This window comes from Myxocyprinus asiaticus, chromosome 16 (genome assembly GCF_019703515.2).
Source record: "Myxocyprinus asiaticus isolate MX2 ecotype Aquarium Trade chromosome 16, UBuf_Myxa_2, whole genome shotgun sequence".
NCBI classification, from domain to species: Eukaryota; Metazoa; Chordata; class Actinopteri; order Cypriniformes; family Catostomidae; genus Myxocyprinus; species Myxocyprinus asiaticus.
In genome coordinates, this window is record NC_059359.1 from 42,421,962 (window position 1) to 42,440,783 (window position 18,822).

Here is an 18,822-nt window from a genome sequence, read left to right on the forward strand (position 1 = left end):
TAAGAATCAGGGTGTATCGAATCTTACCAGTTTATGACACAAATAGTAATAAAACTAGCAAAGTGTGCAGAGCTCACTGTTCATAAGTCCGCTCCTCGCATGGCGTCACATGACTCTGTGGAAGGTTCACTTTTGATGAACTGAGTCATCATGTGGCCTTTTGTAGCTACTACAGTGATTAACAATACATTTTAAAGTGAAAAGCAGACTTTTGTAATTCCAGAAGGTTAGTATATCAAGTTTATACCATTTAACATATCATAAACAGTAGTGAATTGTAAAATATACAGGCATCAAAATTACATCCCGTAAAACCCATATTTTTTATGGTAATTTTCACAGCTGCCGGTATTTTCTGTAAATTTAACAGATTTTTTTTTTTTTTTTTAATGCCAGAATTTTCATTTATGGGTGAACTATTCCTTTAATGGACAATCTTGGACTTTTCCACGTCCAAATGTGAACAAGGCAAGCGCATAAGTTAAGCATGGACATCTAACACTTTGGATGAACTTCTTTGACAGCTAGTGTATTTTGAAGCACCTACAAAAGAACGTCAAGCTCCATTAAAGGCCTTTGTACTTGCCTTATAAGATTGCCTGTATAAACACAAAAATGTGTTTCAGATTTACATCCAGAGTCAGTTCCAGCTCTGGAACGCCTGAGCAGAGATATCAGGAAAGGCACTGCAGTTCTGTGGCAGGTCTCGGGATGCTTGAGTCCATCCCTGCAGCTGCAGTTGTTCTGCCACTCAGTGGTCAAAATGGGCTTGGCAGGCCTCCTGCAATTCTCATGGCAGACTGACTGTTGCCGCTCAGCCTACTGCTAATTGCTATTTTGATTTGATGTGGCAAGATGTACCTAGTGCTTCTGCTGCGAGCAAATACATGTGAAGTCTCTGAATTACAAAGAACGAAGTGCGGTTTATAATAAATGCAAATGCACTCAAGAAAAAGATACATTTGGATATGTGCTGACAGACTAAAAATCTAAAATAAGATCTGATATATTTTTCATTTAACAAAGTTTTCCATACTTTATGGTCTCAAACTTTTGATGTTTTTGGTATTTATGGTTGTTCATACATTATAAGTGTTTTCTCTTCTGCCATCACTAATGAACTGGGATCTCAAACTATCAGGCCCCAAGAATGTTATTAGTTTACCCTTAAAGATGCTGCAAGCGATTTTTTCATGGAAAGGTATGTGAAGAAATGTCCTACTCCCTGAAAGATATGAATCAAATAAGTGTCATGTGATATCTCACCAGTCTCTGTGACAGCTCTAGACTCTGTATACAACAAACAAAAATGTGTCCTTGGGCCGTGGTCTCTGACGCTTTTGACCTGTCAATCATTTTGCGCATTCTCATAGTATTGTAGATGCAGTGAATTATTGATGCTTAATGCCATTTTTGATTTCTTCTGTTTTTGTGTATCTCATACCACATTGTTTCAAAAATTCAAACAAAATCTAACATAAAACAAAAGCAAGCTGAGTAAACACAAAATACAGTTTTTAAATGATAATGTTATTTATTGAAGCAAAAAAGTTATCCAATACCAACTGGGCCTGCGTGAAAAAGTACTTGCCCCCCTTTGTAACTAAATCTATGAAACTGCATTCATAATGGGATTCAGCTGGACTAGACACACCCAGGCCTGATTACTGCCACCCCTGTTCAATCAAATCAACACCTAAATAGAACTTTTTCAGCAGCATGTTGCTGGCTAAAATGTCTCACCCAGTAGTACACTATGCCAAGGTCAAAAGAAATTGCAGAAATGAAAGTGAAAGGAAAAAGTTGATTGAAATACATCAGGGTTAAAAAGCTATTTCAAAGGTTCTGGGACTCCAAAGAACGACAGTGAGCGCCATTAACTTCAAATGGAGAAAACTTGGCACAGTAGTTAAACTTCCAAGAAGTGGCCGACCTTCCAAAATTCCTCCAAGAGCACAGTAACGACTCATCCAGGAAGTCACAAAAAAGCCAAGGACAACATTCAAGGAACTGCAAGCCTCTCTTTTGCATAAGTAAATGTTCATGACTCCACTATCAGAAAGACACTGACCAAAAATGGCATCCATGGAAGAGTGGCGAGGCGAAAACCACTGCTTACCCAGAAGAACATTAAGGCTCGTCTGAATTTTGCCAAAACACACCTTGATGATCCTCAAACCTTTTGGGCGAATGTTCTGTGGACTGATGAGTCAAAAGTGGAGCTGTATGGAAGACGGGTCCCGTTACATCTGGCGTAAATCAAACACAGAATTCCACAAAAAGATCATCATACCTACGGTCAAGCATGATGGTGGTAGTGTGATGGTGTGGGGATGCTTTGCTGCTTCAGGGCCAGGGCGACTTCCAATAACTGAGGGAAACATGAATTCTGCTCTCTATCAGAAAATCCTAAAGGAAAACGTCCAGTCATCAGTCCGTGAATTGAAGCTCAAGCGCTACTGGATTAAGCAGCAAGATAATGATCCAAAGCATAGGAGTAAGTCCACCTCAGAATGGCTCAAAAGAAGCAAAATTAAAGTTTTGGAGTGGCCTAGTCAAAGTCCTGACTTGAACCCAATTGAGACATTAAGTGGGCAGTTCATGTTCAAAAACCCTCCAATGTGGCTGAACTACAGCAGTTCTGCAAAGAAGAGTGAGCCAAAATTCCACCACAGCGTTGTGAAAGACTGATCTCCAGTTATCGGAAGCGACTGCTTGCAGTTGTTTCTGCTAAAGGTGGCACAACCAGCTATTAAGTTTAAGTAGGCAGTAAGTTTTTCACATGGGTGATATAGATGTTGGATAACTTTATTGCTTCAATAAAAAAAAACGCATATTTGAAAACTGTATTTTGTGTTTACTCAGGTTGTCTTTGTTTTATGTTATATCTCATTTGAAGATCTAAAACAATTTAGTATGAAAAATACACAAAAATATAAGAAATCAGGAAATACATTTTCACAGCACTCTTGGGGTTTTGGAAAGAGAGGCGTGGCTAATTCAACGGCTCAGTTTCGTGGAAGTTGAATGGCTAAAATCGCTTATAGCACCTTTAAATCTGGCCCACAAAATCATTTTTGTACTTTCTGTATTTTGGTTTGGCCTTTAACGTTATCCCATATTTTTCTTAAAGGACTGTTGAACATTAGCCTAATATATCTAAAATTACAATCTTCATTTGAACAATCTGATATCAATTTGTAAAATCACAAGACCAATCTTTTACTCTATGCCAGGGGTGCTCATTAAATTGATCGCGACTGACCACTGATGTGCATGCTTTGTGCATGTGTGCTCTGAGAGCACTCACAGAGCTGCAGCACGCCAAAACTGTGAATACATTTCAAATTTTGTGAAAATGCACGTCTTATTGAGGTATCAGTGTAGACAGGCAGTTGTCTTAGGAATGTAAACAGCGGGACAAAAAAGCGGATTTGTAAATTCAGTGCAAGTAATGTGTATTTGAAGTGTAAAAAGCAGACTTATGATCCTGCTGCTGTCTAGTTATACTGTTAATATTAATCAAACAACAATACAGTGCATCCGGAAAGTATTCATAGCGCTTCACTTTTTCCACATTTTGTTATGTTACAGCCTTATTCCAAAATTGATTAAATTCATTATTTTCCTCAAAATTGTACAAACAATACTCCATAATGACAATGTGAAAGAAGCTTGTTTGAAATCTTTGCAAATTTGTTAAAAAAAAAAAAAAAATCACATGTACATAAGTATTCACAGCCTTTGCTCAATACTTTGTTGAAGCACCTTTGGCACCAATTACAGTGTCAAGTCTTTTTGGGTATGATGCTACAAGCTTGGCACACCTATTTTTGGGCATTTTCTCCCATTCTTCTTTGCAGGACCTCTCAAGCTCCATCAGGTCGCATGGGGAGCATCGGTGCACAGCCATTTTCAGATCTCTCCAGAGATGTTCAATCGGGTTCAAGTCTGGGCTCTGGTTGGGTGACTCAAGGACATTCACAGAGTTGTCCCGGAGCCACTCCTTTGTTATCTTGGCTGTGTGCTTAGGGTCACTGTCCTGTTGGAAGATGAACCTTCACCCCAGTCTGAGGTCCAGAGCGCTCTGGAGCAGGTTTTCATCAAGGATGTCTCTGTACATTGATGCATTCATCTTTCCCTCGATCCTGACTAGTCTCCCAGTTCCTGCCGCTGAAAAACATCCCCACAGCATGATGCTGCCACCACCATGCTTCACTGTAGGGATGGTATTGGCCAGGTGATGAGCGGTGCCTGGTTTCCTCCAGGCATGACGCTTGCCATTCAGGCCAAAGAGTTCAATCTTTGTTTCTCATGGTCTGAGAGTCCTTCAGGTGCCTTTTGGCAAACTCCAGGCGGGCTGTCGTGTGCCTTTTACTGAGGAGTGGCTTCCGTCTGGCCACTCTACCATACAGGCCTGATTGGTGGAGTGCTGCAGAGATGGTTGTTCTTCTGGAAGGTTCTCCTCTCTCCACAGAGAAATGCTGGAGCTCTGTCAGAGTGACCATCGGGTTCTTGGTCACCTCCCTGACTAAGGACCTTCTCCACCGACCGCTCAGTTTGGCCAGGCGGCCAGCTCTAGGAAGAGTCCTGGTGGTTCCAAACTTCTTCCATTTATGGATGATGGAGGCCACTGTGCTCATTTGGACCTTCAATGCTGCAGAACTTTTTCTGTACCCTTCTCCAGATCTGTGCCTCGATACAATCCTGTCTCGGAGGTCTACAGACAATTCCTTGGACTTCATGGCTTGGTTTGTGCTCTGACATGCACTGTTAACTGTGGGACCTTATATAGACAGGTGTGTGCCTTTCCAAATCATGTCCAATCAACTGAATTTACCACAGGTGGACTCCAATCAAGTTGTAGAAACATCTCAAGGATGATCAGTGGAAACAGGATGCACCTGAGCTCAATTTTGAGTGTCAAATGCAAAGGCTGTGAATACTTATGTACATGTGATTTTTTATTTTTTTATTTTTAATAAATTTGCAAAGATTTCAAACAAACTTCTTTCATGTTGTCATTATGGGGTATTGTTTGTAGAATTTTGAGGAAAATAATTAATCCATTTTGGAATAAGGCTGTAACATAACAAAATGTGGAAAAAGTGAAGCGCTGTGAATAATTTCCGGATGCACTGTAACAAGAAAAAAGAAAGCAATATGCAGCTCTTGGCTGGATAACTTTAGTAGCTTTCAATTAGTGTTATTGTATTAATGTATTATAATCATACAGAGAATACCAGGGGCCTGATGTACAGTATAAACACTGCATATGCACAAAATAGGCATTGAAAAATGTGTATGCAATTTCCCATACACACATCAGGATTTATAAAAAAAAATAAACTTGAAGCAAATATGTGTGCACCGTCCGCAAACTTCTGACTGTGTGTACGCACTCCTTTACTGGTGTGTGAGAACTGGCAACTCCAACTGGCCAAGTAATTCACTAAATAGACTGATTATAAACTCTGTTTTTAAAAGTATGGAATTAAGCTTTTGAATTAGAAGTAATCATTATCTAGTCAATAAAAAAAGCTATATCACATGAGCAAGAGTGTTGTCTGTCCATCTATCAGCAGCAAGGTAATCACAGGTGATTACAGCCATGCTGATAGATGGACAATACAGCACGATTGCGAGTGTGATGTTGCTTTTATACAACAGTTCATCGAACAAATAAATAAGTAGGAAAAACTAAGAACTGCTGTCACATTTATGAATGACAATTCACACATCTGCCCTGTTCTTACATGTTAGTTTGGAACGCCACGAACATAAGCGGAGTGATACAAAAAGTAAAGCATCCGAGTGCTGATGGTGCGAGTTGTCAGCACTCTTGGAATGTCTCTCGTCCAATCAGATTCGAGGACCGGTATTAACTGTTGTATAATAGGCTATATTTATTTTACATAAATAATTAAAAGGGAAATAAAATATAAACTGTAAAAGGGAAATATTGGTAATGGATGCTTTTGACTTAGACATTTCCAGTGGCATCACATGCACTTTTAATGACAGCAAGGTTTTCTGCACAATTTTCCGCTGACTGGGATTTTTAAAGTTAACATTGGGCAGGTTCTGGCATATGTATGGTTTTATAAATCTGAAAACGTTCGTGTGTACGCAAAATCTGACTTTTGTGTGTATGCACTTTTAGGATGAAATCTATGTCAAGTTTTATACATGAATTATACAAATATAACATAAAACATTGTTTTATGTTATATTTCATTACTTTTTTAAATTTGTATCTTTGTTCTATTGTTTTCATTGTTCTATTGCTTGTAATTTGTTTCTTGGTTGTTATTTTATTACTGACTGTTTAATTGTCTTGAAAAATTACCTGAGAACGTAAAACAATATATACTCAAATTGGTTATTTTGGTATCGTGATAACACTACTTACAATTTACATTTGTATTGTGCAAAGTATAAATATAAATATCTTATGAAACATTATACAAATGTTCAAGAAAAGAAAATTCATTTAATGTTAAAGATGGTCTTGTAATGCCAAAATTCAAAGGATTACATGGTGCGCTATACTTCAGGAAAAGACAAAAAACCTCCTTTAGAGCAGAAAGTTTTTTATACCTTCAGAACCGGAGCCAGGGGTAATTTCATGTCATTTAAAATTTAGTCCCAAAACAGAGAAGTGCACCTGCCAACCAGGCATACATCTCCAGAGGAGCTCCAACTGTGTTGCTCTCAGACCGTCACAGACCAGCCCACTAAATACTCCTACTGGAAATGCAGGAGAACAGAAAAGTACAGTGTAGTCAAGGTTAGAGCCACTGCTGTGTACTGAACATTTCAGTTTACTAACATCTGTGTTTATCTACCGGAAGTGCATAATTACATGAAATATACTTGACTGTCCACGTGAAAACATGGTAATATGGAACAATCTGCATCAAAGCCATGATACATAGCATTAGCAACACAGTTTGTTCTGGCCCACTAATTTGATTGGACAAGTGATGTTCCAAAAGTGCAGATATTAAAACAGCACTGGAAATTTTCTCTGTTTCAATCACTACAATTCCATTTATACAGCACTGGTTAACCGAACTCCCCCCTCAAAATTCAGCTGAAAATGTAAGGGAGTCACTTTGATTATAAAATGCATTTGTCACTTTCATTCATAAACTGAACTGTTTGAACAGAAATCATATTTAACACTCTTAAACTTGACTGACAAAGTTTTCTGCTGCTCTGAACATAGCCCAAGAGTGTCCAAATACCAAACTTTCATTTTAAATACTGCATCTATTATTTTCATCACCCAAAACCTAACAAACTTCTTTGTAAAATGCTCTTTCTTTAAAATAAATGCCACTTGCTTTGATATTTTGTTAAATAATGCAATGACATTCATACATATTTAAGTGTGGCTTAAACGTCCAAATGCTTTTTGGGGTAATTGTACTGGTACATATATACAATCAGTCAAAACATTAAAACCACCTGCCTAATATTGTGTAGGCCCCCCTTGTTCCGCCAAAACAGCACCAACATGCAATACTTCTCACCACAATTGTACAGAGCAGTTATTTGAGTTACCGTAGACTGTCAGTTCGAACCAGTCTGGACATTCTCTGTTGACCTCTCTCTTCAACAAGGCATTTCCATCCGCAGAACTGCCAATCACTGGATGTTTTTTTTTGTTTTTGGCACCATTTGGAGTGAATTCTAGAGATGTTATTCGTGAAAATTCCAGGAGATCAGCAGATACAGAAATACTCAAACCAGCCCATCTGGCACCAACAATCAGCCATGCAATTATCTAATCAGCCAATCATGTGGCAGCAGTGCAGTGCATAAAATCATGCAGATACGGGTCAGGAGCTTCAGTTAATATTTACATCAACATCAGAATGGGGAAAAAATGTGATCTCAGTGATTTGGACCGTGGCATGATTGTTGGTGTGGCACAAATCATGCAAATGAGACTTCACGATTACTGTAGCAAAGTGGATAGCCACAATTAATATTGTGGAGGGTGAGGATATAAGAGATTTAATGCCCTATGCAATGAATATGCAACCTATGGTGACAAGTTCTTTTAATTAGTCAACCTTCCACTTAGACTTTGGGATACGTTTAATCTAGGGTGACCATAAGACCATAACAAAAATATTGGAAAATACATTTAGCTGTGCTGATTAATTATGCAGAAAATATTAAACTTGAGCATTTAATGGGATTATTAGAAGAAACTGATTGGAATTTGACAAAATACAACAGATCCTCCGCTTCTGAGACAGTCAACCCATGCATCTTATCTCGTGGCTCGTTGTACATGACACCGCGGAAACTGACAGCATGTGGCGGCTCATGCTACTCTCCGCGATCCATGCACAACTTACCACGCGCCCCATTGAGAGCAAGAACCCCAAATTGTGACCACGAGGAGGTTACCCCATGTAACTTTACCCTCCCTTGCAACAGGGCCAATCTGGTTGCTTAGGAGACCAGGCTGGAGTCACTCAGCACACCCTGGATTCGAACTCGTGACTCTAGGGGTGGTAGTCAGCGTCAATACTCGCTGAGCTTCCCAGGCCCCGACCCGTCTGTAATATTTAATGGGAATGACAACAATGCTGTGAGGGAAAGACTTACCATCTCTTCAAATGGCACGCATGGTATAAAGCTGTAAAAAGCTCCTAGATCACATCTGATTTTCCATAACTCATGTTGTCTGGAGTTTTTTGTCTACTGAATGTTCTTGGAAAGATGTTTTTTCAATGATTTGTCCGCGGGACGATCCAAAAACACTTTAAACTATAGTACAGCCCACTGAAGAGACTGTACGTCTAACCCTCACAGTCTTGTTGTCGCTGCTGTGAATAAGGACAAGCCTTTCATGCTATGTAATTTTATTTGCATTTCTGGAAAATATGTCCCAAAATGTGGTGCTGCACTTTTCCTAACTAAAACTAAACACAATCCTTTCTTTCTCTAAAAAAAATAAATGCTTGATCGCATTAAATGCTTGAGAAAAACATACATCAATCCATACATAACAGCAAGCGTTATCTGAGGTTGTGAAGCACATCTTTTCATTTTCTGGTATCTTGTGTCAATGACTTTAGACAGGGAGAACTTCAGAAACACAATAGTTAAAGTGCTTACTGACAGTGCAGGTACACTGGCTTTTTACCAGCATGTCAATTCACAGTGGACCACCTTTACACTGGTTATTTTATAAGGGCATTTATAGAAGATAAAAAAAAAAAACTGTAATCTTTATTGGCGCGGGAACGCACAGTCTGGAAAAATTCAGGAGAAACACTGATATGACGGGATTAAAATCAATGAAAAGCTTTGGTAATTATTACAGCCCAACATAAAACGAATCCCGTCCGAATAGGGTTTATAACATCACATGGCTCATTGATACATGGTATGTCAGAGGATGTATATTAGGAAGGGAACAAATTTTTTGCTATTTGATTACCTTGACCTGTGCTGTACGATGCTATTATCATCCACGGTTTTTGGCTGTTATTACATGCGTAAACTTTTCTTATGGGCTGAAATAAGCAGCAGAGGTGGGAAGGGGTAATAAGAGGGAAAGTGTAGCAGAGCGGAAAAAAAACACCACTGATTCTGAGATTGTGGGAATGAATGATTCTCCCATTATGCATTGCAAGTTTCTCATGACAGAAAAAGCATGAAGCACAGCAATGATAATTTTGGTAAAATATTAGGCTGAGACTGATTATCGGGACAAAAAGCGTCCTGACCGTAACTCCATCGGAACACGGGTCACGGCTCGGAAAAATGGAACTGTCCTGGTTTTATCGAGAGTTCTAGTCACCCTAGTTTAATGTTACTTGCATTGGTGCTATTTTAGTGCATTTCTATCATTATACTGTGGAATGCTTTGTTTGGAAAATGTTAATAAAACATTATTGTTAAATATTGTTTTCATTTCTAAGAAGGAACTAAATGCATTTTGACAGGTAAAGAAGTATATATAGAGTCAAACTTCAGAACTTTCAAAACCTGCGATTAATCGCGATTAACTATGAAAAATTATGCAATTAATTGCAATTAAATATTTTAATCGTAATAAATCGTAAAAATAACTTTAATCCATTTTATGGATTATGGTGGAAGAACACTTCATTTTAAAGAATGCTCTAATTTTCCCTCAAATGTTGGTGTTAATTTATTATTATATTTTATAAAGTTAACAGAAACAAAATGTGGTGGACATTTAGTCAAAAGTATAACTGTACTAATGTGGTGGCCATGCTGTATGGCAAAGTTAATGACTGTATTCACTGTCTTGACACTATTGAACTTAATTTAGAGGAGTATTGGTCTTTCATACATTCATCAGTACTTTAGTCTTCCTATCATTCCAATTTAAATTCCAAATCAACATTTTATGGATTGTGGCCAATTCTATTAAAATTCACACTCATGAACTGAAATGGGGACAATTCTTCAATTCAGTATTTTGCCCAACTCTTCCACAAACAAACTCACAAAAGTTTAAACACACACACAGTTACATTCCACAGGAACCTGTCTGCTTTATTCATAGAGACACAACATATCCAATATTATTACAACTATTCCATGGAGTTGTCCAGGAAGACAGAGATCAATGTGAAAAATAGCCTTGTTCCAGCAGTCAGTCCAGAAATAACAGGACAGCACTCCTACTCTCAGCTTCTGTAAAATATTCTACTCAATGTTCAGGATCTCTTTGAGCATCTATTGGTGTATGGATCTTATGTTAAAATGCCTATTGCAATATATTAACAACTAGCTTTTACAATTTCTGAAGATAATGTGAGGGGTGTTTGCCCATTCAAAACTCACTGCCACATTGCAAGGGTGTTGCTAGGTGGTTGCTATAGTGTTCTGAGTAGTTGTTATGTGGTTTTCAACAGGCCCAAGTCAAAAGACACTTTCAAGTCTATGATATTCTGGCATCATTCCAGAAAACGTTGATAAGGACTAACAAAGCAAAAACTCCTTTTCGAAGATTCGTTAGCTCTTTTATTGTAGACGTATGTATGTTCAATATTACGCAATGTGCTGCTAAAAGCCTTTTTATAGCGCCTTTTCTGTTCAATGTCATTATCTGTCCACATCCGGCTGACTCAGGCTGCCCAACGTGCCCACGTCGCTCAATTGCACACACACAGGTGCTTTAACAAACTTTGACGTCAATGGAAACGTGACTGATGTTTGTGTGTAAAGGCTGACCCTGCAACTATGTATGGCAGAGTCTATGAATAAAACTTCCACATCAACACAAGCTTGCTGATACCTGAGATACACATAAATGTGTAGGTTTGTATGTGCAAAGCAGCTTTAAATGAATTAAACAGTGAACAAAGAAACATTTTCTCTGTAACCCTGACCTTTAAGACATAAATCTTGATGCACTGGGGTTATTTCAGGTCAAATCAAGCAAATTTAAAAAAAACTTCCCTGGCTGAAATTGTTTAATTTGTTAATACTTTTTCAGAAAAAGATAAACATAAATGATGACGATGGTGAAAACCAAAAAAATTAAATGCTATGAATAAATATTTACTAAGTAATCCATTATTCTGGATAAACAAAATGACAATTTTCACCAGTGATTTGAGCAAATCTACAGGTAAAAATAAAATAAATAACCTGGCAAAAAGGTGGCAACTTCAATATTTTATTTTTTCAGAGATAGGTAGGTCTATTACACCCACTTTTCACAATCCAATTAATTCTGTATAGATAAAAATCAGTCCTGCCAATTTTATTTGAAATACTTCAGATGCCAGAAGTAAAACCCACCGGGAACTGTGTTTCATGTTGACTAGGTTTTTGTAAAAACAAGGGGGAAAAAAACTACGAGATGGAGCAGCAAACCATACAGCTGTAAGGACGAGACTTCTGTCATCTGTACATCATCAAGATCGACCCTTGATTGCTCATGCACTTCTTACCTGAACAGTAGAGCTGATCTCTGCTGCAAAGCCTCCGGTCACCGGAGCTTCATGACTTATGAGCAGCCGACCAGTCTTCACTACCGACTGCAAGAAAAGAGAAAATAAGCTTAAAACAATTGGAGTTAAGATTTCCTATCAAGGTTTATTTGGTAGTGGCTTATTGAAAGAACAAATCTTAATGTTTATATATATACACACACACACACACATACATACATACATACATACATAGTGTGGCCTGGCAGCTTGTGAACATGCTCAGTTGCGCTTAGGTAATTTCCCAAACCAATTTAGAAAATCAAAATAAATCCCTAATTCGTGTAATTTTCTTATTTTCAAAAATGCTCTTGTCGAACTTACTTTCTTACACCATCGATTCAGGATTTTGCTAATAAACAGCCAAAGCAGTCATGGCTCATGAAATGCACCCAAACCTCGTTTACCAATTCGAAAAAGTCACTTTAGAACTAGTAACGACAGCTTAGGCTGTTTCTAAACAAGTTAACTCTGTCGAAAACTCACTTATATAAAAGACACTCATTTGTTGCCACCTACTGCTGTACATATGTAATGTCACAGGGATTAATCAAAATCCCCACCTAAAGCTCTCCGTACTGCTCTCATTACTTTGGTTGGAATGGCACAAACACAAGCGGAGTGGTACAAATGTTAAAGCTTTCCCATTGCTGTTCAGCCTAATGATCGTGAAATAGACTTTGAGCCTCTCTGTTAAGTTACCACCAGGCTCCTTCATAGACCGCAGAGAGCAAGTTGGAGCATAGACCTGGAGAAGTGAATTTAAGTAAGAGGGTGGGGTTCCATTGGCTGTCCTAAAGGCCAGAGTCGAAGCCTTGAATTTGATGCGGGCAGCTACAGGTAGCCAGTCAAGTATAATCAAGAGCGGGGTGACATGAGCCCTTTTTGGCTGACTGAAGACCAGATGTGCTGCTGCATTCTGGACCATCTGCAGTGGTTTAACTGTGTTAGCTGGGAGGCCAGCCAACAAATCATTACAGTAGTCCAGTCGTGATATTATCAGAGCTTGGACCAGGAGCAGTGCAGCATATTCAGACAGAAAGGGTCTGATTTTCCTGATGTTGCAGAGTGCGAATCTGCAAGACCGGGCGGTTGATGAGATGTGGGAGGTAAATTAAGCTGGTTATCTACCACCACTCCCAGGGTCCGAGCTGTTCTGGTTGGTGTTAGGGTAGTTGAACCAAGATGAATACTGAGGTTGTGGTCAACAGATGGGTTGGCTGGGATCACGAAGTGTTCTGTCTTGGAAAGGTTGAGCTGAAGGTGCTGTTTTTTCATCCAGGCCGAGATCTCCAAAAGGCAGGCAGAGATACGAGCTGAGACAGTAGGGTCATCAGGCTGGAACAACAGGTAGAGTTGCGTGTCATCTGCGTAGCAGTGGTAGGAAAAGCCATGTGCCTCAATGATTGGTCCGAGTGATGTTGTGTATATCGAGAAGAGAAGGGGTCCAAGCACTGATTCTTGAGGAACACCAGTGGTCAGCTGGTGTGACTTGGACACCTCTCCTCTCCAGGTGACCTTGAAAGATCTTGCCAATGAGGTATGACTCAACCCATCCAAGCGCAGTTCTTATGATGCCCAGGTCAGAGTGGGTGGACAGGAGAATCTTGTGGTTCACTGTGTCGAAAGTAGCTGACAAGTGAGGACTGGAGGATGGTTGTGCATTCGCTCAGATGAATGCGATGTGACAGCTAACAGAGCTGGAGATCATCTGCTTTTTCTGGAGCTTCACATTAGAGCAAGAGAAAGGGAAAAATTACACCTGCAACACCACAGCAATATACCACATTAATTCTAAGAATAAAAACAAATAAGAATAAAAACACCTTAATTTCAGTCTCCTCATGTTGTCACAAACTTGAATGACTTTCTCTTTTCCATGGAAAATAAAAGGTGAATATCCTGACCACTCTTTCCTATATAATGAAAGTGCAGGTTTTGCTGGTTTTGAGGATGTAGTTTCATATGGTTTAGCAGTCCTTCACAGATCCTTTTTTATTTTCCTAGTCTCCTAAATGGGCTCTGAACCATAATGTAAAGGGACAGCAATACAGTCACAAATATAGGAATTTAAATGGAGTTACACAATACCCCAAAATAATTACATGCTACGCAGGGACCAACAATTACACACAATGTTCTTTGTCAAACCGAGGCCTTCAGTAACACAGCTTTCTTGCAGCACAATTGACACACATCATGACAACAACATTATTTATTAAGATCTAATAAGTGTGTTTGAAAAGGTAGGACATTTTAGCCAGGCTTCTGAAAGATCCATGGATATTACAATGTTTTTTTTACAGTAAAAGATCAGAGAATCTTGTGTAGGAGGGAGAAGTAAAAACAGGAGACCATATGAAAATCTAAAAGCATCACAACAGCTTACATTGAGGATTTACCATTACCATCTACATGCTACTTATATCACCATTACTCTACTAGATATATTGACGTCAACATGAAACGCCATTAGCAACATTTTACTTGCACAGCAAAAAATAATTTTCTTACTGTGTTTTTTTTATCAAAATGTAAACATCCTTAATACAAAATAAAAGGTGAATATCCTGACCACTCTTTCCTATATAATGAAAGTGCATGTTCCAGTTGCAGTTACCAACTGAATAGGAGGCAACGGAATGCCGGATTGAAAAAAAAACAGTTTTTGCTCAGAATGAACCAAAATGAAAAACATTTAGTTTCTAGTCCCTGGTTTGTACTAGTAAAAACTTTAATTCTTGATATAAAAAAATTATGGCATTATTTGCAGAAATACCCATTTTTGATATCAAACAATTATTGATATCTCTAACTCCATTATCACAATGATCTGTCATTCACTCCTGTTCAAAATGCAGTTACCAATATCTAATTTCTACTAGATGAAATTACAATTTCATATATTAGCTATACATCATATGTCTTCTTACTTGTAAAAATGATATATTGTTTTATATCAATATTTACTCTGTTTCTAGTACAAATATCCATTCCTGATATCAACAATTTAATTACTACTAGAAAAATGCTCATTTTTGATGTCTGTAAATGTATTTTAACATGCTAGATTAGGTATTTTAGATATCTGGAAATTGATTTAAGATATTACTGTCAGTCAAAATGGCCTTCCATTTGCCAGAAAATCATCTCGAGAAAGAAGACCAAGAAATACAAACAAGTCCAAAATTAAGTCATGCAATTTTGTCTTTGAGGTTCCAGTGGCATCTTAAAACACATGTCTGTGTCTCCATATATGAAAAGACAATTTAACGAGAATCTAATGTGTTGACATTAACTACGGCCTGTGGTGCGGATGATAATTTTATTGTACAATGTGCAGTGCGTATGTGTCTCGCTCGTCTGTACGGCTGAATGTTTGTCTCGTTGGCTCTCTGGTTTAGAACGCTGCCCTTCTAAAAAGGAATGAGCTAGTGGCCGGCACAGTCATACAACTGCTTATTAACTGCTGGGCTCTCAACACCACCAAAGCTCAAGATACTAATTTCAAAGGCTTGTTGACCCAAGACACTACACAATATGAATCTAGACAGAAGGTTGTTTTTGGATGCTCATACTTGGGTGATTTTAAATTAGGGGAACTTTTCTCTAAGAGGATTTTAAAGACAATAATTCTTCTTGACAGAAAAACAATTAGTTTTCTAGTATTAAAAAACATACAGTTGTGCTCAGAAGTCTGCATACCCTGGCAGAAATTGTGACATTTTGGCATTGATTTTGAAAATATGACTGATCATGCAAAAAAAAAAAAAAAAAAAAAAAAAACTGTCTTTTATTTAAGGATAGTGATCATATGAAGCCATTTATCATCACATAATTGTTTGGCTCCTTTTTATATCATAATGATAACAGAAATCACCCAAATGGCCCTGATCAAAAGTTTACATACCCTTGAATGTTTGGCCTTGTTACAGACACACAAGGTGACACACACAGGTTTAAATGGCAATTAAAGGTTAATTTCCCACACCTGTGGCTTTTTAAATTGCAATTAGTGTCTGTGTATAAACAGTCAATGAGTTTGTTAGCTCTCATGTGGATGCACTGAGCAGGCTAGATACTGAGCTATGGGGAGCAGAAAAGAACTGTCAAAAGACCTGCGTAACAAGGTAATGGAACTTTATAAAGATGGAAAAGGATATAAAAAGATATCCAAAGCCTTGAAAATGCCAGTCAGTACTGTTCAATCACTTATTAAGAAGTGGAAAATTCGGGGATCTCTTGATACCAAGCCAAGGTCAGGTAGACCAAGAAAGATTTCAACCACAACTGCCAGAAGAATTGTTCGGGATACAAAGAAAAACCCACAGGTAACCTCAGGAGAAATACAGGCTGCTCTGGAAAAAGATGGTGTGGTGGTTTCAAGGAGCACAATATGACGATACTTGAAAAAAAATGAGCTGCATGGTCGAGTTGCTAGAAAGAAGCCTTTACTGCGCCAATGCCACAAAAAACAACACCTTGACACGCCTCACATCTTCTGGCACACTGTAATTTGGAGTGACGAGACCAAAATAGAACTTTATGGTCACAACCATAAGCGCTATGTTTGGAGAGGGGTCAACAAGGCCTATAGTGTAAAGAATACCATCCCCACTGTGAAGCATGGTGGTGGCTCACTGATGATTTGGGGGTGTGTGAGCTCTAAATGCACGGGGAATCTTGTGAAAATTGATGGCAAGATGAATGCAGCATGTTATCAGAAAATACTGGCAGAAAATTTGCATTCTTCTGCACGACAGCTGCGCATGGGATGCTCTTGGACTTTCCAGCATGACAATGACCCTAAGCACAAGGCCAAGTTGACCCTCCAGTGGTTACAGCAGAAAAAGGTGAAGGTTCTGGAGTGGCCTTCAGTCTTCTGACCTAAATATCATCAAGCCACTCTGGGGAGATCTCAAATGTGCGGTTCATGCAAGACGACCAAAGACTTTGCATGACTTGGAGGCATTTTGCCAAGACGAATGGGCAGCTATACCACCTGCAAGAATTTGGTGCCTCATAGACAATTATTACAAAAGACTGCACATTGTCATTGATGCTAAAGGGGGCAATACACAGTATTAAGAACTAAGGGTATGCAGACTTTTGAACAGGGGTCATTTAATTTTTTTCTTTGTTGCCATGTTTTGTTTTATGATTGTGCCATTCTGTTATAACCTACAGTTGAATATGAATCCCATAAGAAATAAAAGAAATGTGTTTTGCCTGCGCACTCATGTTTTCTTTAAAAATGGTACATATATTACCAGTTCTCCAAGGGTATGCAAACTTTTGAGCACAACTGTACTAATTGCAGACAGAGCTTTAACCCTGCTGGTTTTGAGGATGTAGTTTCATATGGTTTAGCAGTCCTTCACAGATCCTTTTTTATTTTCCGAGTCTCCTAAATGGGCTCTGAACCATAATGTAAAGGGACAGCAATACAGTCACAAATATAGGAATTTAAATGGAGTTACACAATACCCCAAAATAATTACATGCTACGCAGGGACCAACAATTACACACAATGTTCTTTGTCAAACCGAGGCCTTCAGTAACACAGCTTTCTTGCAGCACAATTGACACACATCATGACAACAACATTATTTATTAAGATCTAATAAGTGTGTTTGAAAAGGTAGGACATTTTAGCCAGGCTTCTGAAAGATCCATGGATATTACAATGTTTTTTTTACAGTAAAAGATCAGAGAATCTTGTGTAGGAGGGAGAAGTAAAAACAGGAGACCATATGAAAATCTAAAAGCATCACAACAGCTTACATTGAGGATTTACCATTACCATCTACATGCTACTTATATCACCATTACTCTACTAGATATATTGATGTCAACATGAAACGCCATTAGCAACATTTTACTTGCACAGCAAAAAATAATTTTCTTACTGTGTTTTTTTTATCAAAATGTAAACATCCTTAATACAAGAAAAAATTCCTTGAGATGCAGAGTGATGTATACAAAGCATCATTTTCAAAGAAATCTGACAAAATTTGGTTTATGCTTAAAACAAGAAAAAACTAAAGTATTTGCCAAAAGGGTAAGAAAAATACATTTGTTTTCCCTTTGTATTAAGTATTTTTTCTCGTCTCTCCAATACCCGATCCATTTAAAAACGTCAGTATTGGAATGATACCAATCAAGGTATCGGATCGATACATCACTAGAATAAAAGATGCCAAATTTTATTTCTGGGTGAACTATTACTTTAAATAGGAATATAGAGTAGATATAGAGATTTGGAACATAAGAAATGAGAAGTGGTTGGTTGTGAAATCTAGTACATGAGGGGTTAATGTCCTCTCTGCCCTGCTTCCAGTGTGTCTGTGTGCTTTGTCCCGCAGTGGCAACGGTGGCGGCTCCTATACTGCATATTGTGTTGCAGGGCTGTGATTAGGACAGGCCGCTCACTGGAGAGAAATGTCATGTCTACTGCTATTCCCATACACACCCTTCATAATGAGGCCTGTGTTCACCAGCATACCACACTGTACCACATTATGTGCCAGGAGGGCACATAGGAGTCCCACAAATGGACACTCGTGGGTTCTGAGGTCACTGGGTACCACTGGACAAGAATCAGACCATGCTGGTATAGAAGGTCTAATGTACTGCACCTAAAAGTACACTGCCTGGTCAAAAAAGTTACATACTCTAATATTTCGTTGGACCGCCTTTAGCATTGATTATGGCACGCATTCATCGTGGCATTGTTTCAACAACTTTATGCAACGTAACATTTATTTCTGTCCAGAGTTGCATACATTTTTGGCCGAGATCTTGTATTGATGACAGGAGAGT

At 38.5% G+C, this 18,822-nt stretch overlaps 1 protein-coding gene across 1 annotated transcript in view; it reads right to left on the reverse strand.

Moving 5' to 3' along the window:
• The window catches only part of bckdhb (branched chain keto acid dehydrogenase E1 subunit beta), a 138,666-nt gene that overhangs the window by 17,912 nt on the left and 101,932 nt on the right, over positions 1-18,822 (reverse strand). The window contains exon 9 of the mRNA XM_051721591.1: positions 11,961-12,047. Coding sequence (XP_051577551.1) covers positions 11,961-12,047 — 87 coding nt within the window. The remainder of the gene's footprint in view (positions 1-11,960; positions 12,048-18,822) is intronic.